Here is a 25837-nt window from a genome sequence, read left to right on the forward strand (position 1 = left end):
TAGATAGATAGATAGATAGATAGATAGATAGATAGATAGATATGAGAAAGGCACTATATAATAGATAGATAGATAGATAGATAGATAGATATGAGAAAGGCACTATATAATAGATAGATAGATAGATAGATAGATAGATAGATAGATAGATAGATAGATAGATAGATAGATATGAGAAAGGCACTATATAATAGATAGATAGATAGATAGATATGCCTCTGTTATATGCCATTCGGTATAGGGTTTGTGAAAGCAATATTAATGTTTGTCATGCACCACCTGTTGCAGTGCATATTTTCCTGTTATTTTCTATTTGGTGTGGTCTGTGAACCTCAGTCCCCCTGGCACACCCCTATTGCTGATATTTTCGGCAACCCATAGATCTACTTATTCAACAAAACAGTTTATCAATGTTTGATCAAAGATCCATTTGTGAAACCACACAAAACCATGAAATACAAAGAAGTAGTGTTCATGGTTCTAACCCAGCAGGGAGTTGTGACAATCATGGAATTCAATCAGACGCAAAAAGAACAAATTCTTGACTCTTGAGAGCAGAGAGATTTGACAGAGAGGTAATGTAGATGTCACATGGGACAGTCAGCGATGACAAAAGAGTAAAAGCACATAAAGGTTTGCCTTGTTACCCATTATACAAATATTCGCTGTGCTACCTGTCTAAGACGGGTTGAAATCTATGCAATTAATGTAGATCTTAGTGTTAACGTCTGCAGTGCACTATCTATTGTAATTGATGTAGTAATAAAATACATTGTGTTTGTCATTTCAACAAATGTTGTATTACAAACATTTGTAATAAAATACTGCAAATGTTTGTGATGAATGAAAAATATTATACGGTAAAATCAAGCCCCAACTTATACTCGGGAGAACTTAAACGCGAGTATATACGGTATGCACTTCCACTCCGTGACATTAGTATCATCTCTTTTCTCATCCAAGATGCCCGATGAAGACAACTGACTCCATCCTTTATTCTTAAAAGAACTTTTGTTGAGAAAGTTCCATTTTTGCTCAGATATCTCAAACAGATTGCACGGTAAACAGTTTTAAAATTTCCAATTTTTCCTATAAAAGTCGACCATCCTTGTAAGAAAGCGTTTCAGTTTGACCAAAGCTGACCTCAGGATGGAGCTCCCCAACGCCAGACCTTCTCTACTGAGCATCTGCACTCGTCTTGAGGCAAACCTCTGTCTGTTGTTTTTTGTTAGTTTTGTGCCATTGTGTGCCTGCTGCCTTTATGGAGAATGAATTAAATGGGCGACCCAGCTGGTACCCCAACATTTTTTTTTTAGGTTTACCCATATCCTCCCATTACCACAACAGTAAATTGTATATATGACTTGGGATCAATTAAAGTCATTTTACTGTACTATATTTTCAAATAAATAAAGAAGATAACAAAAGAAAGACTGTATCTTCAAACGTGTGAAGAATTTACTAAGGTAGAAAGACAGGAAATCAATGCTAGGAGAAAGAAAAGAAAGAAAGAAATGCAATGATTACTAACTTGAACAAACCAGTCAATGGTGCAGCAGTTCACCAGAGATGGAAACATTCGGCACCGGGCTCTGAAGGCTTCTCCCACTGGGCTCATGCACAGCACAATGTGTAACTTTTCCCGGACTTGGGAGATGAAAAATTGAAAAACCTTCAAAACAAACATTATAGAAATCACATTTATTTGGGATTAAAAAGGAAAATGCATTTTTTAATTTGTTTAGCACTCATTTTACATGAGGGTGAGTCAAAAATGATAACGATTTATTTTAATCAACTTTCAGAATGGGGATGAGTGATGCCAGGTTTCCACCAGACGTCACGCTTAAAACCGAGGCCAACTCTCGTTTTGTCAGACTAGAGAATCTTCCTTCTCATGGTCAAAGAGTTCTTTAGGAACCACTGGGTTGAACCCCCGCTGCTGTGATATTAGTGCTCGACTTGCCAAAGGGGGACCCCTCCACCCCGTTCGGATGTTCATGCTCAATTCACCAAGGGACTCCAAGTGCCACCCTCCTTACTTGGCAGGCTGTGAAATCACTACTATGGAAAGAAGTGGGTTGCACCACCAGACACACTGCTTTAGAACAATCTAGACAAGAAGAAGACTTTCAGCCCAACAAAGCTTGCCAGTCCTATCCACTTAATTCTTCCAAGTCGAGTTTTGAAAGTCCCCAACGTCTTACTGTCTACCACACTATTTGATCGCTTATTCCACGTGTCTATCGTTCTCTGTATGAAGAAAAACTTCCCAATGTCTGTGTGAAATTTCCCCTTCACAAGTTTCCAACTGTGTCCCCGTGTTCTTGGTGAACTCGTTTTAAAGTCACCGTCTCGATCCACTGGACTAATTCACTTCATAATTTTAAACACTTCAGTCAGGTCTCCTCTTCATCTCCTGTAAAGGCTCAGCTCTTTTATTCTTTCCTCATAACTCATCCCTTGTAGCCCTGAATCAGCCTAGTTGCTCTTCTCTGGTGCTGTTATGTCCTTTTTGTAGCCTGGAGACCAAAAGTGCACCCAGTACTCCAGATGAGGCCTCACCAGTGTGTTATAAAGCTTGAGCAGAACCTCCTGTGACTTGTACTCCACACATCAAGGCGCTTTATAACCTGACATTCTGCTAGCCTTCTTAATGGCTTCTGAACACTGCCTGGCAGTTGATAGTGTCGAGTCCACTACGACTCCTAAGTCCTTCTTGATGAACTCATTTTAAAGTCACAGTCTGATCCACTGGACTAATTCCCTTCATAATATTAAACACTTCAATCACGTCTCCTCTTCACCTCCCTTTGCTTAATCTGAAAGGGCTCAACTCTTTTAATCTTTCCTCATAACTCATCCCCTGTAGCCCTGAATCAGCCTAGTTGCTCTTCTCTGGACTTCTTCTAGTGCTGCTATGTCCTTTTTGTAGCCTGGAGACCAAAACTGCACCCAGTACTCCAGATGAGGCCTCACCAGTGTGTTTTAAAGCTTGAGAAGTTCCTCCATGGTCTTGTACTCCACACATCAGAGGTCTATATAACCTGATATTCTGTTATCCTTCTTAACACCTTCCTTTCTATAAATTACACAAGAAAGGAGCAGCAATGTGCAGATGGTGCAGACCTATAAATACCTGGGAGTGCAGCTGGATGATAAATTGGACTGGACTGCCAATACTGATGCTCTGTGCAAGAGAGGACAGAGCCAACTATACTTCCTTAGAAGGCTGGCGTCCTTCAACATCTGCAATAAGATGCTGCAGATGTTCTATTAGATGGTTGTGGCGAGCGCCCTCTTCTACGCGGTGGTGTGCTGGGGAGGCAGCATAAAGAAGAAGGACGCCTCACACCTGGACAAACTGGTGAGGAAGGCAGGCTCTATTGTAGGCATGGAGCTGGACAGTTTGACATCTGTGGCAGAGCGATGGACGCTGAGCAGACTGCTGTCAATCATGGAGAATCAACTGAACAGGATCATCTCCAGACAGAGGAGCAGCTTCAGCGACAGACTGCTGTCACCATCCTGCTCCACTGATAGACTGAGGAGATCGTTCCTCACCCACACTATGCGACTCTTCAATTCCACCCGGGGGGGTGAACGTTAATATTATACAAAGTTATTGTCTATATGTACTGCATTTTTATTGCTCTTTAATTAATATTGTTATTATCAGTATGCTGCTGCTGGAGTATGTGAATTTCCCCTTGGGGATTAATAAAGTATCTATCTATCTATCTATCTATCTATCTATCTATCTATCTATCTATCTATCTATCTATCTATCTATCTATCTATCTATCTATCTATCTATCTATCTATCTATCTATCTATCTATCTATCTATCTATCTATCTATCTATCTATCTATCATATAGTGCCTTTCGTATCTATCTATCTATCTATCCAAACATATATTGTAGGTGCTATGACAAAAAACAGTTGAACCTAGAAGCGATGGTTCCATTTGCATGAAAACAAGCAGACAATGGTAAGCTTTTTATGTATATTTCTGATTGACCGTCTTGCCATAAAAAGTCCACAAGAATACAAGAAATGATCTACAAAATTATGGAAACCCCATACTGATTTCTAGACTTTGTGCTATCTATCAATTATTTATTTGACATGGCCTCACATTCCAACTAATCAAAATGATATTTTCTAGATTTTCAGAAATTTTCATAATGCAAAACACAGAAAATGTGTTTAATGAAAAAAGGTTGGTTGGAAGCTCCCAAGCTGTTCGCATGTCAGAGAAACAGCTCATCTGAAGATGGAAAGGGTTGTGGACCACCAGGGAGCATACAGTTCCCCAAACTTTGGACTAAACAGACACAGAGCCCCGTCTTGCCACACAGCGCACCTTTATTTTAGGCGGGGTAGCGCTTTCCTTGTTGCTCCCCACTACACAGAGCAGTACAAGCACCAAATGTGCAAATAAACACGGTCCCTTCTTCTTTCTTGTCTCTTCGTCTTCCTCTCTCTTTCTCTGGCTCCCGGATTAATGGTGGTGGCTGGCTCCTTTTATGGGGCACCTGGAAGTGCTTGATGACATTCTTCCGGCAGCACTTCTGCCACACCCACTGCAACCAAGGGCTCAGTAATCCTCCAGACGCCCCCTGGTGGTTCCCACAGGGCCCCAGCAGGGTTGAGCTTCCACGTTCCAAACACATGGCACCACTGCAAGCGAGGGGAGCTGCCCTCTATGTTCCGGGGAAGGTATATATATATATATGCCCTGGATAAGCTCTTTCCCATAAGTCATTCCATTATAGAGGCGTCCCGGCCGGGCAAGGGTCCTGGCCATAGGGTGTAAATCCTTAAAGAAGATAATAAAAGTATCATGGAAAGGTTTCATAACTGGCCTGCCTCCATATGATGAGGAATGTGTGATCGATTTCATGTAATTTGGATGAACTGTCCATCTCATGGTAGGTAATGGCAAGTTCAGGTACCGTGGTATTTTGTGTACTGAAGGGGTGATCAGCGTGTGCTCCCAACCTCCTCCTCCTCCTCCTCCAGAATTATACAATTGTCAGTATACTTGTATTGAATCCTAATCTGCACTTCCTTCTCAGTCACTAATCTGAATATTCTCCAAAGATTTGGCTTGGTACAGTCAGCATAATAAAAGCTGGCACGTGGCATGGGGTCGAGTATAGTAACATGCAAGTGGATTCCTACCTCGTCTCTGTTGCCCTCTGGTATGCCAGCTTCTTTTGCTTTAGGACGAGTGGCTGCCAGAACTTGCTCGAGCTCATCCTTTTCAAAAAGATTAGGCACTTCTCCAGAGTTCAGCATGTTGTTTATGTCTTCTAGGAACTCCTCCACAACAATCTGGAAAGCATTAAAAAAAAAATAAAAATAAACTCATAATTCAGCCTCGGTACCAAGCAATAGAACATCAGCTCTGGGTTGCTGAGGAAGCAGAAAACGATTCCAAAATCAAACAACGCAAAGCAGGAAATAATTGTGGGTAGAATGCCAGTCCATGGAAAGGTAAGGCCATACCGGGAGAATCTGGAGCTACCAATCCATGGAACTGCATATCTTTGCAAAAAAGAATCTGAAGGAAACAGAAACCTAAAAAAAAAATGAAAACAATAGAAAACAAACTCACTCAGAATAAGGAGAAGAATGGACTTGGCATAATTAATGGACTAAAAGCAATCCAGGGCTCAGGTGCTAGAAAAGGGATGTGGACAAAGCCCTGAACCCATTTTTGAAATAGATTGTGCCTCCTCCAGACCACGAGGGGGCGACTGCCCTGGTTGCTTTGGAGGCCACGGATACAGAGCAGGGAAGCTCAACCCTGTAGGGGCCCATGGTCACCACCAGGGGGTGCCCCAGTGCCTAGAGAGCCCTGGACCTCAGCACTTCTGCCACACCAGGAAGTGCTGGGGGGAAGGGGAGCAGGGACACCCGGAGGGCTTTGGGGATACAGCCGGCACTTCCGCCACACAGGGGAGTGTCGGCGGAGGAGTGTCGGGAAGCACCTGGAGCCCATCTGGGTGCTTATTTAAAGGGGCTGCCTCCCTTCAGACAGGAACTGGAGTCGGGTGGAAGTGGACGAGAGTTGTCTTGGAGAGGAGTGGAGGCGGCCTGAAGAGTGAGGCACTGGAAGAGAGGCCTGGACTTTGGGGGATTGGTGCTGGAGGTACTGGGTTTGTGCTATGACTTTTGTACATATTGTAAATAATAAACGTGTGTTGGGTGAACAAACGATGTCTGTCTGTCTGTGTCTGGGCTGCTTCTCACAATATATATATTATAGTAAGATAATGGATGCTTGAGGGTACTGTTGCCCCGTGAAATCCAACAGACAGATGCAGACACAGGTTTACAAGCACCAAGAAGTATTTTAAATTTTTCTTCCTAAATTAGTGCCTCCAAAGCACCACAGCCACAATAAGTACACAATGAATAAACAATTCTCCTCCTCTCCTCCCAGCAGCTCTGTCACACTCCCTCCCAACTCCGGCTCCCTTGCTGGGTCTCCACCAGTGCTTTATATAGTCCTTGACCCGATGGAGAATTACATTTTTCTTCAGACCGGAAGTACTTCTGTCCTTACGCCCCCATGACTTGGGAGTACTTCCAGGCTATACTGGAAAACGAAATCCCCTTGTCTCCCTGCAGCATTCCCTGGCGGCACCCACGGTACCCAGCAGGGCTGTGAAGCCGAACTCCATCTCCCATAATGCCCTGCGGGAATCTGGGGCACCGCTAAGCTGCAGGGAAGTCGCCAACTAGCGTCCAGGGGATTTCGTCTGGGTTGAGCTGCCAGGCGGCCCTCACAATATATATATATTATATATTTGTAGTTGGAGATCCACAAAGGGAGAGAATGAATCATGTATCATAAAGTAGTTTTTATTCCTGAGCTTTCAGCTCCTGCCAGGAGCTGTCATCAGAGGATAATGATAAGACATACAAGAATCAAAGGCAATATATAGCAAAATAAGGCTCGGGAGGTGTAGGTGAGTGTGTGCGTCTGGGGGGGTAGTGAGGTGGGGTTAGTAGGGTGCTGGTCGTAAAGTTTTATTTATTATGAGGATGTTCTTCTTCTTGAGTTTGCATATGCTGGGTTCATGTCCAAATGTCTGTTAATGGCGTTTTCATTTGATAGCCAAGATTCAGCCAGCTCTCTGGCACTTTTAGTACTGGCCCACCTCATTACCCCCCCAGACGCACATACTCACCTACCCCCTGAGCCTTATTTTGTTATATATTGCAGCATATATATACTGTGGTGGGCTGGCGCCCTGCCCAGGGTTTGTTTCTTGCCTTGTGCCCTGTGTTGGCTGGGATTGGCTCCAGCAGACCCCCGTGACCCTGTAGTTAGCATGTAGTGGGCTGGATAATGGATGAATGGATATATATATATATATATATATATATATATATATATATATATATATATATATATATATATACTAGCAAAATACCCGCGCTTCACAGCGGAGAAGTAGTATGTTAAAGAGGTTATGAAAAAGTAAAGGAAACATTTAAAAAAAAACGTAACATGATTGTCAATGTAATTGTGTTGTCATTGTTATGAGTGTTGCTGTCATATATATATACATATACACACACATATACACACATATACAGATATATTATATATACATATACACATATATTTTTTATATATATATTTTTTATATATATATATATATATATATATATATATATATACACACACATACATACATACATACATATACACACATAGATGCACTTACAATAACATAGAAATCAATATAAACAACATTAACATCATTATCATATGAGAATATGAAGTAATATATAAGAAGCACATTTCATATAAATATAAATTATTAAACAGTAAAATCTTCTTCTGTAATTTGCTACCGTGGCTTTTCGTTGGTCTGTCCAGGATTTTAAATCACCTGTAGCTTGCAAACCGTTTCACCTATTGACTTGAAATGTGGTACACATATAATACGTCACGTCTGCTATCCGCTTTATGGGTGATGATTGTATTACTCTTTTTATGTTTATTTGATTTTAGAATCAACTCCTATCTGCGCACACCAGGGCGGCCGTGGGCAGATGCGTATGGTGTATTCACTCCATGTTATCGTGCATTGCGCTGTCACTGGTATTTTGATAAAAGAATTTGAACAATATATAAGAAGCGTATAAATTATTAAACAGTAAAACATTAACATTTAAGAAGTAAAGTTACATTGAGTACTACTGCAGTGCCTTCGGGTATACCTCATTTTTTCTTTGCCCATTACATGCTTAAATGTATACATTTTTTGGTGTACCTACCCGAGAACACGCGACATATAACCGACCGTGGGAGAAGCATGGATTTTAAACACGCGTTGAGTTCATCTGCTGGTCTCCCTCGTGGAATAACTGGTAATGTTTGACTAAAATCTACAGCGAGTAAAACGACATTACCTCCTTTTTTTTTTTTTACGATCTCTGAGATCTTGCTTTTTTCGGTTCAAGGCTTCATAAGCTGTTTTATGTTGTATGGTGTACTTATCCCAAACCATCATCTTTGAATGTTGCAAGACTTTCGCCTTGTATGTAGATCGGGGTAATTACATTCATTGCATTCCTAGTCTGAATCACAATCTGATTGTATGGGTGGTTACCTGGCACTGTAGGGTTGCCACCCGTCCTTTAAAATACGGAATCGTGCCGCATTTGAGAATGAAATTGCGCGTCCCGTTTTGAATCAATACGGACGGGATTTATCCCGTATGTTTTTTATCATTTTTTTTTTAAAGCAGCGTCTCATGCAAATCATCCCACACGCATTTTATGAAGATGCCTCCTTTCGTACTTTTGATTGGGTAATACTTGATGTCATCGTTAGTTTGATTGGTGTTTTTAACTGTCCAGTGAGGAGGGCGTGTCTTTTAAGTACAGTCTGCAAAGTGTTGGCACTGAGATGTGGCGTCAGCGCCAGAGTTGAAGCCCCTAACGTTGCGGTTAGCAAGTCGGCTAACATCCGCCATGTGCCGTCTTTCAGTTGCGAGAAGCAGATCATAGAATGGTTGAAACTGTTGCCCCTAACGTTGCGCCACGGTGTGTGGTTCGTTTATACCTCGTGTCTTGTCATTAAACTTTTATCTCGCGAATATGTTATTGCAATCCGCAGCGGGAGCGTTTCTATAAACTTAATTTAAAGTTACGTTTTACACCGTGCTTTGTTTCCCTTATGAACATGCTTGTATGCTTCACTCGCTCCGTTCTCAATTGTTTAATTAATTTTTTGCTGTTCGCTGTTTGCGGCTGTTCCTCCATTTCCCCCTACTTCGTTCTTTTATCTCGCAAATATGTTATTGCAATCCTTAACGGGAGCGTTTCAATAAACTGATTGAAAATAGTTTTGCATTTACCTTTTTAGTAAAAGGCGAGCTTTTAAGCCTGAGAAATCACCCCGTAAATGCACACGTTTCATTGGACATGTGTTAATATGTATGGTTACACAGTATTAAAAGACAGTGAACAACGTCAGTTACCTTTCTTCCCGCGTTTGATAAAAGGTGAGCTTTTAAGCCTGAGAAATCAGCCCGTAAATGCACACGTTTAACTGCACATGTGTTAATATGTATGCTTACACAGTATTAAAAGACAGTCAAAAATTAACGTCATTTACCTTCGTTCCCGCGTGTGACTCGTGCTGTAAATGTCTTCCTTGTTTATAGTTCACGTGATTACGTAGGAGGCGTGATGACGCGATACGTGACTCCGCCTCCTCCATTACAGTGTATGGACAAAAAATATGTTCCAGTTATGACCATTACGCTTTGAATTTCGAAATGAAACCTGCCTAACTTTTGTAAGTAAGCTGTAAGGAATGAGCCTGCCAAATTTCAGCCTTCCACCTACACGGGAAGTTGGAGAATTAGTGATGAGTCAGTCAGTGAGTGAGTCAGTCAGTCAGTCAGTGAGGGCTTTGCCTTTTATTAGTATAGATATATACTGTATATATATATACTAGGGGGCTCCGCCCCCTGCTCGCTTCGCTCGCCAACCCCTGGTGTTGGGAATGACAAAGAGCGTGATGTATGAATGAGATATAGAATAGTGTGACGGTGTAGATGATGCAAATAGAAAGCAAACAATAAAGTGTGTGGCACAGTGTAAAGGTTTATTGGAAAATTTCTTTGTACACGCCGTTTAAGTGTAAAAGGTAATTCCAGGTCAGAACTTGAAAGGTCAATGAAGATGGTCATTATCGTGATCAGAGTCAACTTTGTCAGAGCTTAGAAAGAGTTGTGTCTCTCCAGGAAGTAATGGAATGACTTGGGTATTTATGTTTTCCACATTAATATTTTTTGGACATAATATAGTGCGTTGTGTTAAAAGGGGCATTTGGTCTAATGAGATTGCTGTTCCAAATCTCTCTGTAACTAAGTCGTCGCAGATAAAGGCTTGAGGAATTGTAATAATATGTGGCTGAAGTCCATCTGTATTGGTGAGTGTACCATCTCTCAGTTGTAATAAGCAATTGTTATGATCTGGTTCTGGACATCGTATCTTTTTTACTAACTGTATCTTTTGAAAGCAATGCCAATAGTCTGCGTATTTTAAGGTGCACTGAACAATAGCTGAGTGCATGGCATCTGGAAGAATAGCTAATCACTGTTTAAAATCTCCTCCTAATAAAAGTACCTTTCCTCCAAATCGAATATTATTATTCATAAACGTTTGTAGAAGTTTATGAATGGTGTTGAGTAAGTGACTTCATGCCATTGTACATTCATCAATAAACAACATTTTTTGAAGACGGATATCACGTGCAGTGCCACCGTTAATGTTCATAGTGGATACCGATTTGTAGGATCTAATGCAGTTGATAAAGATTTCACTTTCAGGTACATCGTCAGTTAGAATCTTCTGTAGATATTCAGTATATGAATGTAAAGAAGGCAGTCTAATTTGACCCTTTTGACAACAACGTCTAAATGTATTACTTGTATTGCCAGTTGTTTCTTCAGGGAAGTGAACTGAATGACAATGATTGCAAATGACATTCATTAATCCGAATGAATTTTCGTGATGTATGTTTTGCTTGTGCCGTTTGAAAGGCGCGTTGTTGCATGTGTAGTATTTGGGACGTGTTGTTTTGGAGCTGTAATCGATTTGCCTGTGCTGTGTGAGAAGCCCGTTGTAGCCTTCCTTGCCGTTAACGTATGTCTGAGACGGGAGGTGTTTCGTTTTGAATCCGTGCCTGTTGCGATGCAGCACTTTGATTGATAGTTTGCATCATGTGGATCCAGGATGTAGATTTGTGCATATTTGCGTTGTTGATTTGTTTCAGGGTGCACTGTTCCAATGCGATGCAGTATTTGTGCACATATGGGAAAGCAGTATGGGCCATTGCCTTTTGGTGGCCTGATATTTACTAAAAGCAAATGAACTATTGTAGGATCTAACGCAGTTCATAAAGTTTTTACTTTTAGGTACATCGTTAGTTAGAAGCTTTAGTTGAGCTTTGCGTTTTTGGAGTCGAGACATTTTTTCTTTTAGAAATATGGATAAGTAATAAGGAGTATTGCACTCACTGTTAATATGGAGACTTTTCTGCGGTTGAACGGTTAAGAGTGCCTTATTGTAATGAGATCCACCTATGCTGCATAGCCGTCTATTTTGTTGTTTCTTTCGTGTTCGTGTGTTTGTTCCTGTTATCCTTTCCTTTTCGTTTTGTACCCGTGACCGTGTATTCATGACTTGTTTCTTTCTCAGCATCCGAAATATGGATAAGTAATAAGGAGGGTCGCAGTCACTGTGAATATGTTTCCTTTTCTGCAGTTGAACGGTTAATAGTGCTTTATTGTAAGGAGATCCACCAATGCTGACACCTATGCTGTCTAGTGTGAAGGTGTTGATGTTCACTTTAGAATATGTGGCTTTGGGTGTGACTTCTTATGGATGTGGGGGGGGGGGGGGGATTGTTGAGGATTGTTGTCGCGCGAGCGTCTTCTTTCTTTTTGCGTTCCTGTGTCTTGTTGAATCCCCCTCTTTGTGTGTGTCCCGTCCCTCGCTTGTAGGGTCTGTGGGGTGGTTTTGTGTTCTTTTTTTTGTGTTCCATGGGCTTGTTGAATCCCCCTCTTGGTGTGTGTCCCGTCCGGTGCCTGTAGGGGGGGGGGGGGTGCCTTGCTGTTGTGTGCGAGCCTCTTTTTTTTTTTTTTTTTTTTCGGGTCTAGTTTCGTGTGCAATGTGTTTCATGCTTTTCCTGCGTTTGACTTTGCGCCTCATTTCTCCTTTTTGTATGTGCTCACTCCTTTTTTCTGTGGTCTTGTCCGCCACTCGCGGCCCCTCATCCGCCTTTGTCGCCCTCTTTTCTCCGCCTTTCTCCGACTCTCGCGGACTCTTTTTGCGCCTGCGCCTCTCGCGGCCCCTCATCCGCCTCTCTCGCCCTCTTTTGTCCGCCTTTCTGGGCTCCTCAGCCGACTCTCGCGGACTCTTTTTGCGCCTGTGCAGTACGTCTTTTTGCAGCTACGGCCCATGGCCGGATGTGCCTGCGTCCATCATCCGGTTTAGCATTCTCGGTTAGTAATATGGATATATATATATATAGTCACGCATGAGCGTTAAGGGAGCACCTTAAAGATCTAAAGAGCAGCACGAAATTGCACATCTGGGGACGACAGCAATGTGCCAACCCCCCCTCTCTTTGTTCCAACAGGAAAGATGAAAAAATGCAGCCTTGATTCCACCCGAATACCCAAGGCAGCAGAACAAGCCACTTCCGGGTTCCTTCCTTCCCTCTGGTTCCCCAATGATGATGTCACCATATCCCATTTACCTCAGCGGTTCCTTTCACCACATTCCCATTGCATTTCTGTCCCCACAGCATAAAATTTCCGCCTATCAACATGTAAACTGTCTGTATTGTGTTTCATGAGTGACCAAACTTTGAAAAGCAAAACCGGTTGTACAGTATACGGGGACAGATTCCCCAACTCTTACGAATTGTCTTTGTACTTCTTTTATAATATATATATATATATATACATACATATATATTGTGGAAGTTCTTCCCGGACACAGACAGGCAGACACCGATAAGTCCCACACATGCATATTTTATTTACACTATTTTCACCAATAAAGTCCCACACAACACACAGTGCCCTCGCACCAAACACCCTTAAGTCCAGGCCTTTGCAACAGTCCTTCCTTTCACCACCTCTGCTCCTCTCTCTCTCGAGCTTTGTCCTCTTCCTTCTGACTCTGGCTAATGACTGGAGGAAGGCGGCCTCTTTAATACCCACCCGGACGTGCTCCAGGTGCCCTCTGACGATCTTCCTGCGTCACTTCCTGGTATCCCTAGTAATCCTTTTGGCAGCACTTCCGGTTGTGGTGGAAGTACAGATGCCCAGGGCTCCTCAATCCTCCAGGCGCCCCCTGGCGGTGGCCACGGCCCTTACAGGGTTGAGTTTCCATGCTCAATTCCCGTTGCCCCCATACAAACCAGGGCGGCTGCCCTCTCATGGTCCGGGGGAGGCATAGTCCCTCTCCCGGTCCTTCTAGGCATCCCAGCTGGGCACAGCCTCCAGCCAACCGCCACAATGTGTATATATATATATATATATATATGTGTATATATATATATATATGAAGTTAGGAGCAAATGCTGATACTGCACATTGCTACACCCACCACATGATAAATCAACTCAGGATCCCCGATTAGGACCCAAGTGCAGCCATGCAATGGGTGACCCCTCAGCACCACACTAGTTCAGATGGTATGGAACAGTGTGAGGTTTTTAATGGTGGCTAGAGTGCCAATTCTGCCACCAACCCCCAGGTTTTTCCATGCAGGTTGGAGGGCCTACATGTAGATTAATGTCATACTCAGGACGGAGCAATTGTAGGTTAAGGGCCTTGCTTAAGTGCTCAATGGAGTACAGTCACTTCGGGCATTTATGGGATTTGAACTGGCAACCTTCCAATTGCCAGCACAAATCCCTTTCCTCAGAGCCACCACTCTGCCTATATAATATTATATATATATATATATATATATATATATATATATATATATATATATATATATATATATATATAATATTATATATATATATATATATATATATATATATATATATATATATATATATATATAGAGTGGCGCAGTGGGTAGCGCTGCTGCATCGCAGTTAGGACAACTGGGGACCTGGGTTTGCTTCCCGGGTCCTCCCTGCGTGGAGTTTGCATGTTTTCCCTGTGACTGCGTGGGTTTCCTCCGGGCGCTCCGGTTCCCTCCCACAGTCCAAAGACATGCTGGTTACGTGGATTGCCGATTCTAAATTGGCCCTAGTGTGTGCTTGGTGTGTGTTTGTGTGTGTCCTGCAGTGGGTTGGCACCCTGCCCAGGATTGGTTCCTGCCTTGTGCCCTCTGTTGGCTGGGATTGGCTCCAGCAGACCCCTGTGACCCTGTGTTCGGATTCAGCGGGCTGGAAAATGGATGGATGGATGGATATATATATATATATATATATATAATCTGTTTATGCATTTATTTATTTATTGAATGTTTGTGAAAAGACCCCCCCCCCCCCCCCCATCTATCGTGGATGAATCCAGTATTCCCCTATAAGGAAAATGCAAAATTCACATGGCCTTTAAATTAATTGAAAAAAACTGACGACACCTGTGTATCTGTAAACAGGAACACCATGTCTTTTCCTTCAACTCCTGCCATTTTGTAGAGTTTTCGTAGATCCTCGTGAAAACTGTCGTAGTTGTATCCTCGACTGAGCTCAATCTGAAAGCATCGATACCCGCACATGTGAGATGCAAGTCTTGTAAGAGACTGTTTGCCTGTGCCGCCAACCCCAACCAAAAGGGCATTGCCTCTCTCCTGTCGGATCATCCGGGCAATCCTAGAAGAGAGTTGTTATAGAAAGAAAAATTTAAAGGGCGAGCTGCGGATGAAAAACAAAAACATCAAACCAGAAGTACACTGAATGTTTGGATGTTTTAACATTTACAAATAAAACATTTGATAAAAAGACAAATAAAAGTACCCCAATACCTTGAGACATGCTCCACTGCATCTTGAAAAAATACCAGCTGTGTTTCTTTAGAGTATGTCATATTGTAGTCGTCGAGGTAGTCCTGAAGTATTTGCTTTATCTTGCCTATATCTGTCAAATCTTCATAAATTCTATCAACCTTCTCCACACCAGGCTACAAGTAAAAAATATATGTATATATTTAACTTTACATCTGCAAAGATACCGTAATTCTAGTATTTGTAAAAGTGTGTCATCTATCTATCTATCTATCTATCTATCTATCTATCTATCTATCTATCTATCTATCTATCTATCTATCTATCTATCTATCTATCTATCTATCTATCTATCTATCTATCTATCTATCTATCTATCTATCTATCTATCTATCTATCTATCTATCTATCTATCTATCTATCTATCTAAACATATACTGTAGGTGCTATGACAAAAAAAACAGTTGAACCTAGAAGCGATGGTTCCATTTGCATGAAAACAAGCAGACAATGGTAAGCTTTTTATGTATATTTCTGATTGACCGTCTTGCCATAAAAAGACCACAAGAACACAAGAAATGATCTACAAAATTGTGGAAACCCCATACTGATTTCTAGACTTTGTGCCAGGTGATGGTCAATGATTTGTTGAGGTGGATCTCCATTCACAGTGCTCGTTACACAACTGTAAGACAATGACCAGTTGCCATTGTGGATGTGTATCAGACATTTGAAGCATGGACTGCTGTGAATAATCTGAATTAGAATCACAAAATCTTCAGAGCTGCATCCCTCTGCTTTCCTCCATCAGTCTACAACAGTTTTCAATGTGTAAAGTCTAATTAAAACTGCATTCCATTACTGTTGAATGATTACCTTCATGAAGTCTCCAAAAATGATTGGGTTCTTTGCAAAATATTCAGCGTCAATCTGAAATTGAAAATATTTACCTAAAACAAAACAAAAAAAAAAAAAAATAACAGACATATAATATCAGCAGTGATGACCGGAGGCTAAATTCATTTCAGTTCCAAGAAAAAAGAAAATACCAGCATCTCTCATTATAGTGAAAGAAATTTCATTGTGTGCCACTCATATTCCTGTTATACAATAAACCAGTGCCTTTCCAACTTCTTTATTATTTAATAATAATAATAATACTCTGTTGGACCCTTGAGTAAGACCCTTAATGTGAAAACTGCTCCAGGGGGTGATGTACAATGGCTGGCCCTACACTCTGACCTCCAAAGGTCATGTGAAAAGACAATTTTCCCTCAGGGATTAATAAAGTAAATCAAATCTAAATCTAATAATAATAATAATAATAATAATAATAATGGGGGCGGCACGGTGGCGCAGTGGGTAGCGCTGCTGCCTCGCAGTTGGGAGACCTGGGGATCTGGGTTCGCTTCCCGGGTCCGCCCTGCGTGGAGTTTGCATGTTCTCCCCGTGTCTGCGTGGGTTTCCTCCGGGCGCTCCGGTTTCCTCCCACAGTCCAAAGACATGCAGGTTAGGTGGATTGGCGATTCTAAATTGGCCCTAGTGTGTGCTTGGTGTGTGGGTGTGTTTGTGTGTGTCCTACGGTGGGTTGGCACCCTGCCCAGGATTGGTTCCTGCCTTGTGCCATGTGTTGGCTGGGATTGGCTCCAGCAGACCCCCGTGACCCTGTGTTCGGATTCAGTGGGTTGGAAAATGGATGGCTGGATGGATGGATAATAATAATGTGACATGTGCTTAACAGAGAGTTAATCTTAGTTAACTTCAATGTACATAAGAACATTAGAAATATGACAAACGATAGAAGACGAATCAGTCTGTCAAGCTGATCGGTTTAGCTAAGATGTCCCAAGATGTTGGGTCACCAAGTGACCGATTAGATTTTTTCACCTTTAATTCCTTACAATATAGAATTAAATGGTTGAAACTGGGATTGACTGAAGGTGCATGAGTTCAAGAGTCATATGGTAAGATTACATAATTAATAATTCTTTCTATTTCTATTTCTATTTATTTCTAGATAATTTGATAATAATAGATAGATAACAATAGTAGACAATAATAAAATATCTACGTGGCATTGCACATAATCTACAGCTTCAAGTGTAACACAACAATGAGTAAGAGCAGAAAACAACAAAATATAGAGAGCTTTAGAAATAGTTCATTAGAACTTCATGCATTAATTAATTGGATGTTTTAATATTCTTGCTTTCGCCTTTTTATACGTTCAATCATTGCCTTTATCTAATACATTTTCTGTAATAATTTTGTTGTGTTTGCCTTTATTCGCTGCGCCCAATTGAGGTCGCCCTTTTGAAGCTCACCTTTTTGTGCGCGCCCTTATTGAATAGAACCAATAATCTCGCCCCATCTTATATATCGGAATGTCTTATTTTATCTTATATTAATCTTATATTCCAAATTGTAACCTCTTATATTCCAAATTGTAACCTCAGATCCTCAAATGAGTGTCTCCTTAGAATTCCAAGAGCAAAACTTAAAAGAAGTGGTGAGGCAGGCGGGCTTCTGCTGTTATGCACCTAAAATCTGGAATAGTCTGCCAGTAGGAATTCGCCAGGCTGATACAGTGGAGCACTTTAAAAAACTGCTGAAAACACATTACTGTAACATGGCCTTCTCATAACTACACTGTAATTTAATCCTGATACTCTGTATACCAATTCATTATAATAACTATTCATGGTGGCTCTAAATTCTGTACTAACCCCTACTCTCTCTTCTGTTTCTTTTTCCGGTTTCTTTCATCTTTCATCTTTCATCTTTCATCTACTCAAAGCACCGTGATGTTCCAACAGTGATGAATTAAAAGCCAGAAGTCTGCATGACCATCATCATCAAGTTCTTCCATGAGAACCTAATTATAAAGAGGACTATTTCAATTATGTTAGGTAGAATGCCCAGAGGGGACTGGGTGGTCTCGTGGCCTGGAACCCCTGCAGATTTAATTTTTTTCTCCAGCTTTCTGGAGTTTTTTTTTGTTTTTTCTGTACCCCCTGGCCATCGGACCTTACTCTTTTTCTATGTTAACTAATGTTGTCTTATTTGAATTTCTTATTTTGTCTTTTATTTTTCTTTTCTTCATTATGTAAAGCACTTTGAGCTACTTTTTGTATGAAAATGTGCTATATAAATAAATGTTGTTGTTGTTGTTGTTGTAGTTATTATTATTAGAATAACAGGTCTGAAAGCTCAAAATGGATCCTGGGAATAGCAATGCAGACACTCTAACTGCTGCGCCACTACACCATCCTGTCTATAAAGAACAAGCAGATGCTGTGTAACAGACCTCCGAAAAAAAAAAGAGAGTTCTTACCGGCCATCTCCGATAAAATGGAATTGAAATAGCCCTTGTCTTCATTGTTAATCAGTCGATCGTGGAATACTCGTTGACACTCATGGCAAAAGAGTCTGAATATTTGTTTTTGATCTCTCACAGTCCCAGGTTCACACTGTAGGATTCCTGTTGAAAAGAAAACCTTTCAAATCCTTGAATAGCTAACACACGGGCCTTACCAGCAGCAATTGGATCCTGAAGGATATCAAGATTTTTGGATTTGTGATACTCGGTTTTGTCCTTATATTTTGTGCGTTTTTTTCACCATCACCTTTTGCATATTTCTTATCGTGATGTGCTTTAAATATCAGCTTGCCATTTTGGATTGTAATCTTGTAATGTAGGCACCAGCATTATGTTATGATCAGCAGTTGATATTATTTTTTGTGAAAGATCCTGAATTGATTTTTTTTACAATCTATTCATCAATTTGTGGGTTTTGTGACTCAATCCTTATGAATTTACCTATCCATCCATCCATCCATTTTCCAACCCGCTGAATCCAAACACAGGGTCACGGGGGTCTGCTGGAGCCAATCCCAGCCAACACAGGGCACAAGGCAGGAACCAATCCCGGGCAGGGTGCCAACCCACTGCAGGACACACACAAACACACCCACACACCAAGCACACACTAGGGTCAATTTAGAATCGCCAATCCACCTAACCGGCATGTCTTTGGACTGTGGGAGGAAACCGGAGCGCCCGGAGGAAACCCACGCAGACACGGGGAGAACATGCAAACTCCACGCAGGGAGGACTCGGAAAATGAACCCGGGTTGAATTTAACTATCACAGTGAAATGGCAGAAAGGTACAATGGCAAGTCCATCCATCCATCCATCCATCCATCCTCTTCCGCTTATCCGAGGTCGGGTCGCGGGGTAAGACCTCGAGATACTTGAACTCCTCCACTTGGGGCAGGATCTCGCTCCCAACCCTGAGAGGGCACTCCACCCTTTTCTGGCTGAGGACCATGGTCTTGGATTTGGCAAGTCCCTCTTTCTTGTTGCCTTTGTTCATCATACAATGCAGCTCTGGACGACATTACTTTATATGCAGAGGTGGGTTAAAATCTAGTAATTGATGTAGACCTCAACATTAACATTTGCAGTGCACCTTCTTCTTCTTCTTTTCCCACTTCTGTAATGTATGTAGTAATAAAATGCATTGTATTTGTCATTCCAACAGGTGGCACATCACAAACATCCATCCATCCATCCATCCATTTTCCAACCCGCTGAATCCGAACACAGGGTCACGGGGGTCCGCTGGAGCCAATCCCAGCCAACACAGGGCACAAGGCAGGGAACCAATCCTGGGCAGGGTACCAACCCACCGCATGGACACACACAAACACACCCACACACCAAGCACACACTAGGGCCAATTTAGAATCGCCAATCCACCTAACCTGCATGTCTTTGGACTGTGGGAGGAAACCGGAGCGCCCGGAGGAAACCCACGCAGACACGGGGAGAACATGCAAACTCCACGCAGGGAGGACCCGGGAAGCGAACCCGGGTCCCCAGGTCTCCCAACTGCGAGGCAGCAGCGCTACCCACTGCGCCACCGTGCTGCCATCACAAACATTTGTTGTGATAAAATGCATTATTACAAATGTTTGTGATCTGCCACCTGTTGGACACCGGATGACATGACTTCATATATATTGACTAGCTGTGCTTCCCATCTAAGACGGGTTGAAATCATCATCATCATTATCATCATACATTGTCACATGCATGCGCATAGGGGATAGCTGAAGGGCTCTAGTGTCTATAATTCTAACGCCACTCCAGGGGTTAATAATAATATTAATTCTTTACATTTATATAGCACTTTTCTCACTACTCAAATTGAGTGGGGAGCCGCTTCATCCACCAGTAATGTGCAGCACCCCACCTGGATGATGCAACGGCAGCCATTTTTTTGCTCATTAGCTGTTAGGTGGTGAAGTGGTGAGAGATAGTTGGCCAATTTGAGACAGGGGATGATTAAGGAGCCAGAATGACTAGGTCATGGTGGGCAATTTAGCCAGGACATCGGAATACACCCTACGAAGGATGCTCAGGGATTTTTAATGGCCATACTGTAGAGAGTTAGGAGCTCGGTTTTACGTCTCATCTGAAAGATGGTGCCATTTTTACAGCACAATGTCCCCATCACTGCACTGGAGCATTGGGATCCACTTTCAGAGAACAAGTTAAGCGTCCCCTGCTGTCCTCGCCAACACCTCTTCTAGCAGCAACCCAAGCTTTTCTTGGTTGGCACTTTGCCTTAATGCCTTTCTCCCTTCCTTTCTCTGCAGAATGTTTGATTGACAGCTATAACACCTCTGACATCACTACCAGTGCACACCCACTTGAACCCGCCTCTTCCTGTCACAGGGAAACTCCACCATCTTGGAATGGTTCTGTTCTGAGCTCACGTTTGCAATAGCATGAATTCTTATAAGGGGTGACCAGGCTGGTAACCCAATTCTTCATCTTTGTTGTCTGTTTTTCTTACAACATTTTATTTACAGTACAGTCAAAGTAAAAAGTATGTGAACCCCTAGGAATTATCTATATTTATGTCTAATTCCCATATAAAACATGGTCGTATCTTCATATCAGTCACAATAATGAACAAACACAGTCTCCAATACCTAAAGATGCACAGATGTTCAGAGAATTTTTGACCATATTGAATAAATTATTCAAACTGTGAAACTGAAGGTTGGAAAAAGTAAGTGAACACTAAGCTAACGACTTTATAAAAAGCTCATTGCAGTCAGAATTTAGCACACCTGGAGTCCATTTAATGAAACGAGTTCAGAGGTGTGGCCTTGAATTACTTTGATTGATAAATAAACACAATAAAGATTGAGTTTGAGATTTTGACAAGAAGCAAATCCAGATGTGAATCAAGCCTCGCACAAAAGAGCTGTCTGAAGAGCTACGATTGAGAATTGTTCATCTACATGAGGCTGGAAAGGGTTAGAAAGTCATCTCAAAGACCTGAGATATTCATCAGTCTACTGTTAGGCAAGTTGTCTATAAATGGAGACAATTTGGTATTAGAACATTAGAACACTTTAGACGAGAACAGGCCATTCAGCCCAACAAAGCTCGCCAGTCCTATCCACTTATTTCTTCAAAAAAAACATCAAGTCAAGTTTTGAAAGTCCCTGATGTCTTACTGTCTACCACACTACTTGGTAGCTTATTCCAAGTGTCTATCGTTCTTTGTGTAAAGAAAAACTTCCTAATGTTTGATTGAAATTTACCCTTAACAAGTGTCCAACTGTGTCCCCATGTTCTTGTTGAACTCATTTTAAAGTCACAGTCCTGATCCACTGGAATAATTCTCTTCATAATTTTAAACACTTAAATCATGTCACCTCTTAATCTTCTTTTGCTTAAACTGTAAAGGCTCAGCTCTTTTAATCTTTCCTCATAACTCATCCCCTGTAGCCCTGGAATCAGCCTAGTTGCTCTTCTCTGGACCTTCTCTAGTGCTGCTATGTCCTTTTTGTAGCCTGGAGACCAAAACTGCACCCAGTACTCAAGATGAGGCCTCACCAGTGTATTATAAAGGTTGAGCAGAACCTCCTGTGACTTGTACTCCACACATCAAGGCTCTATATAACTTGACATTCTGTTAGCCTTCTTAATGGCTTCTGAACACTGTCAGGAAGTTGATAGCTTAGTGTCCATTATGACTCCTAAATCCTTCTCATAAGGTGGACTCTCGATTTTCTGACCGCCCATTGTGTATTCAGACCTCACATTTTTACTTCCTATGTGTAATTCTTTATATTTACTGACATTAAATTTCATCTGCCACAAATCTGTCCAAGCCTGTATGCTGTCCAAGTCCTTCTGTAATGATATAACGGATTCCAAATTATCTGATAATCCACCTATCTTGGTATCATCTGCAAACTGAACCCGCTTGTTACTTATATTCCTAAATCATTTATATCTATTAAAAACAGCAGCAGCCCCAGCACTGCCCCCTGCTGGTCACCACTCTTAACATCGGCCAGTTCTGATGAGGTTCCTCACACCATCACCCTCTGCTTCCTGTGTCTGAGTCAATTCTGCACCCATCTAAAAACATCACCCTGAACTGCCACTTCTTTAAATTTGATGCCCACCTCTCATGTGGCACCTTATCAAATGCTTTCTGAAAGTCCAGATAAATAATCTCATCTGCTCCACTTTGATCGTATCCTTTTGTTGCCTCCTCATAGAATTCCAGCATGTTAGTAAAACACAACCTCCCTCTTCTGACCCCATGCTGACTGTTCCTAATAACTCCTGTCCTTGCCAGCTGTTGCTCAATCTTATCCTTAATAATTCCTTCCATTAATTTTCCTGTGATGCATGTTAAGCTTACTGGCTTATAGTTGCTTGGATCTGCCCTGTCACCATTTTTATATAATGGGATGATATTTGCCATTTTCCAGTCCTTCGGAATCTCTCCAGTGTGCAGTGACTTCCTAAAAGTATGTGTCAAGGGTTTATATCTGTACTCGCTAGCCTCCTTAACAACTCGAGGATAAATATTATCTGGTCCTAGTGATTTGTTTGATTTCATCTTATTTAATCTGAGCAGCACTTCTCCTGCTACAATTTCCAAATCCCTCAGTACCTCCTTAGTAGTCCCTGTTACCGCTCTGAGGTTATCCACTTGCTCACTTGTGAACACCTCAGAAAAATGTAAGTTTAGAGGCATCCGCTATTTCACTGTCTGAATCTTTTAATTCCCCTTTACTATTTCTGATGCACTTCACCTCCATTAGAACACTCTAGATGAGAACAGGGCATTCAGCCCAACAAAGCTCGCCAGTCCTGTCCACTTATTTCTTCCAAGAAAACATCAAGTCGAGTTTTGAAAGACCCTAACGTCTTACTGTCTACCACACTACTTGGTAGCTTATTCCAAGTGTCTATCGTTCTTTGGGTAAAGAAAAACTTCCTAATGTTTGTGAGAAATTTACCCTTAACAAGTTTTCAACTGTGTGCCCGTATGGCATTGTGGCTACTCTGCCTAGAAGTGGGCGCCCTGCTAAGATGACCCCAAGAGCACAACGCAAAGTCAGCAATGAGGTAAAGAAGAGAGTGAGTGACAGCACTTGAAGGACTTGAAGAAGTCATTAGAACTGGCTAACATCTCTGTTCATGAGTCAACTATACGCAAAACATTGAACAAGAAAGGAGTCCATGGCAGGACACCAAGAAGGAAGCCACTGCTATCAAAAAAGAACATTGCTGAACGTCTGAAGTTTGCAAAAGAGCACTTGGACACTCCACAACGGTACTGGGAAAATGTTTTATGGAGTGATGAAACCAAAATTGAATTATTTTGGAGGAACAAGCAGAACTTCATTTGGTATGAAAAGGGCACTGCATATCAACATCAAACCATTATCACTATAGTAAGGTATGGTGGAGGGAACATCATGATTTGGGCCTGCTTTGCTGCATCAGGGCCTGGACAGCTTACCATCATGGAGGGGAAAATTAATTCACAAGTTTATCAACAAATTCTCCAGGATAATGTGAGGGTGTCTGTCCGTCAACTTAAGCTCAGAAGAGGCTGGGTGATTCAACAGGACAACGACCCCAAACATCGCAGCAAATCCACAGCACAATGGCTTCAGAAAAACAAACTCCATGTTTTGGAGTGGCCCAGTCAGAGCCCAGATCTCAATCCTCTTGAGATGCTGTGGAATGACTTGAAGACAGAGAGCCATACACAGAAGACAACCAAAGAATATGGAAGAGTTAAGGCAATTCTGCGGGTAATAATGGGCTCAAATTCCTTCCGCACGATGTGCAGGTCTGATCTGCAGTTACAGGAAGCACCTGGTTGAGGTCATTGCTGCCAAAGGAGGGTCAACCAATTATTAAATCCCAAGGTTCACTTACTTTTTCCACTACTACTGTGAACGTTGAATGCTTTTGTAAAATAAAGACGTGAAAGAGTAGAATTTTTTGTGTGTCACTGGCTTAAGCTCTTTGTGTATATCAGGACCTGTGACTTAGATGAAGATCAGATCACTTTTTATGACCAAGTCGTGCAGTAAACCAGATCATTCCAAAGGGTTAACCTCTCAGCCGTGTGAATGCTTTTGTCAGACACACTTCCTGCATTCTCAGCTCTTAAAAATTTTATCAGGATTATACGTTCAAGATGATACGTCAATGACAAAGCGAAGAAGAAAGAGCATGGACAAACATTTGAGAAAGTCGTTTTAGTTATTAGTGAGAGAGAAACGATATTCACTCCCAGGCAGTTATACTCTGCATTGTCACGATGTAAGTCCAAACACGGAATCAAAATTCAATGCGATCTTGAAGAAAAATTAATTCCAAATATTATTTGTACAAAAGTTTAAAAATAAAAGTGAAAATAAAGCAGTTCCCAGGAAAATAAAATTTCTTTAAATTGTATATCCAATAAACCGAAATGGGTGAGCGAAATGAGCAGCGGGGCAGAGCCCCCTAGTTATTATTATTATTATCTCCGTCGCCCACCTACTGTACAAAGATGGACAGGTAGCCAGCCCAAGACCTGGTTGAAGTCATTGCTGCCAAAGGAGGGTCAGCCAGTTATTAAATCCCAAGGTTCACTTACTTTTTCCACTACCACTGTGAACGTTGAACACGTTTATAAAATAAAGACGTGAAAGAGTAGAATTTTTTGGGTGTCACTGGCTGAAGCTCATTGTGTATATCAGGACCTGTGACTTAGACGAAGATCAGATCACTTTTTATGACCAATTCATGCAGTAAAGCAGATCATTCCAAAGGGTTCACATACTTTTTACTTTGACTGTGTATATCATCACTTAATCAAGCGGAAGGGCAGCACACTGGTGACGTCATTGAAATAATGAGATTTGGCAGAGAAGGAGATAAAGATGAAACCAGAAAAAGAGCAGAGTACAGAACAACATCGAAAATGGAGACATTAAACTCTAAGAAGGCAAATTTCTAAAACTCAGTTCAGCATTTGGATAAACTGATTAATAAGCAGACATAACAACTTTCATTTTTTTTTTCCATACATAAAAACTTATCGGCGGCACGGTGGTGCAGTGGGTAGCGCTGCTGCCTCGCAGTTAGGAGACCCGGGTGCATGTTCTCCCCGTGTCTGCGTGGGTTTCCTCCCATAGTCCAAAGACATGCAGGTTAGGTGGATTGGCGATTCTAAATTGGCCCTAGTGTGTGCTTGGTGTGTGGATGTGTGTGCTTGGTGTGTGTGTGTGTGCCCTGTGGTGGGCTGACGCCCTGCCCGGGGTTTGTTTCCTGTCTTGCGCCCTGTGTTAGCTGGGATTGGCTCCAGCAGACCCCCGTGACCCTGTAGTTAGGACATTGTGGGTTGAATAATCGATGGATGGATGGATGGTGTGAAGGACAGCCAGGTCCCATGCCCGGCAGGGACGCCCCTGCTGCATCTGTTCT

At 41.9% G+C, this 25837-nt stretch overlaps 1 protein-coding gene across 1 annotated transcript in view; it reads right to left on the bottom strand.

The window, feature by feature from the left end:
* dnah6 (dynein, axonemal, heavy chain 6) overlaps positions 1–25837 on the bottom strand; it is a 439386-nt gene that overhangs the window by 199279 nt on the left and 214270 nt on the right. The window contains exons 43-48 of the mRNA XM_051929949.1: positions 18358–18504; positions 15900–15973; positions 15045–15199; positions 14661–14892; positions 5190–5342; positions 1532–1672 (exon numbers count right to left, since the gene is read on the bottom strand). Of these exons, the coding sequence (XP_051785909.1) occupies positions 1532–1672; positions 5190–5342; positions 14661–14892; positions 15045–15199; positions 15900–15973; positions 18358–18504 (902 nt within the window). The remainder of the gene's footprint in view (positions 1–1531; positions 1673–5189; positions 5343–14660; positions 14893–15044; positions 15200–15899; positions 15974–18357; positions 18505–25837) is intronic.

Source organism: Erpetoichthys calabaricus, chromosome 7, assembly GCF_900747795.2.
Source record: "Erpetoichthys calabaricus chromosome 7, fErpCal1.3, whole genome shotgun sequence".
Lineage (NCBI taxonomy): Eukaryota > Metazoa > Chordata > Cladistia > Polypteriformes > Polypteridae > Erpetoichthys > Erpetoichthys calabaricus.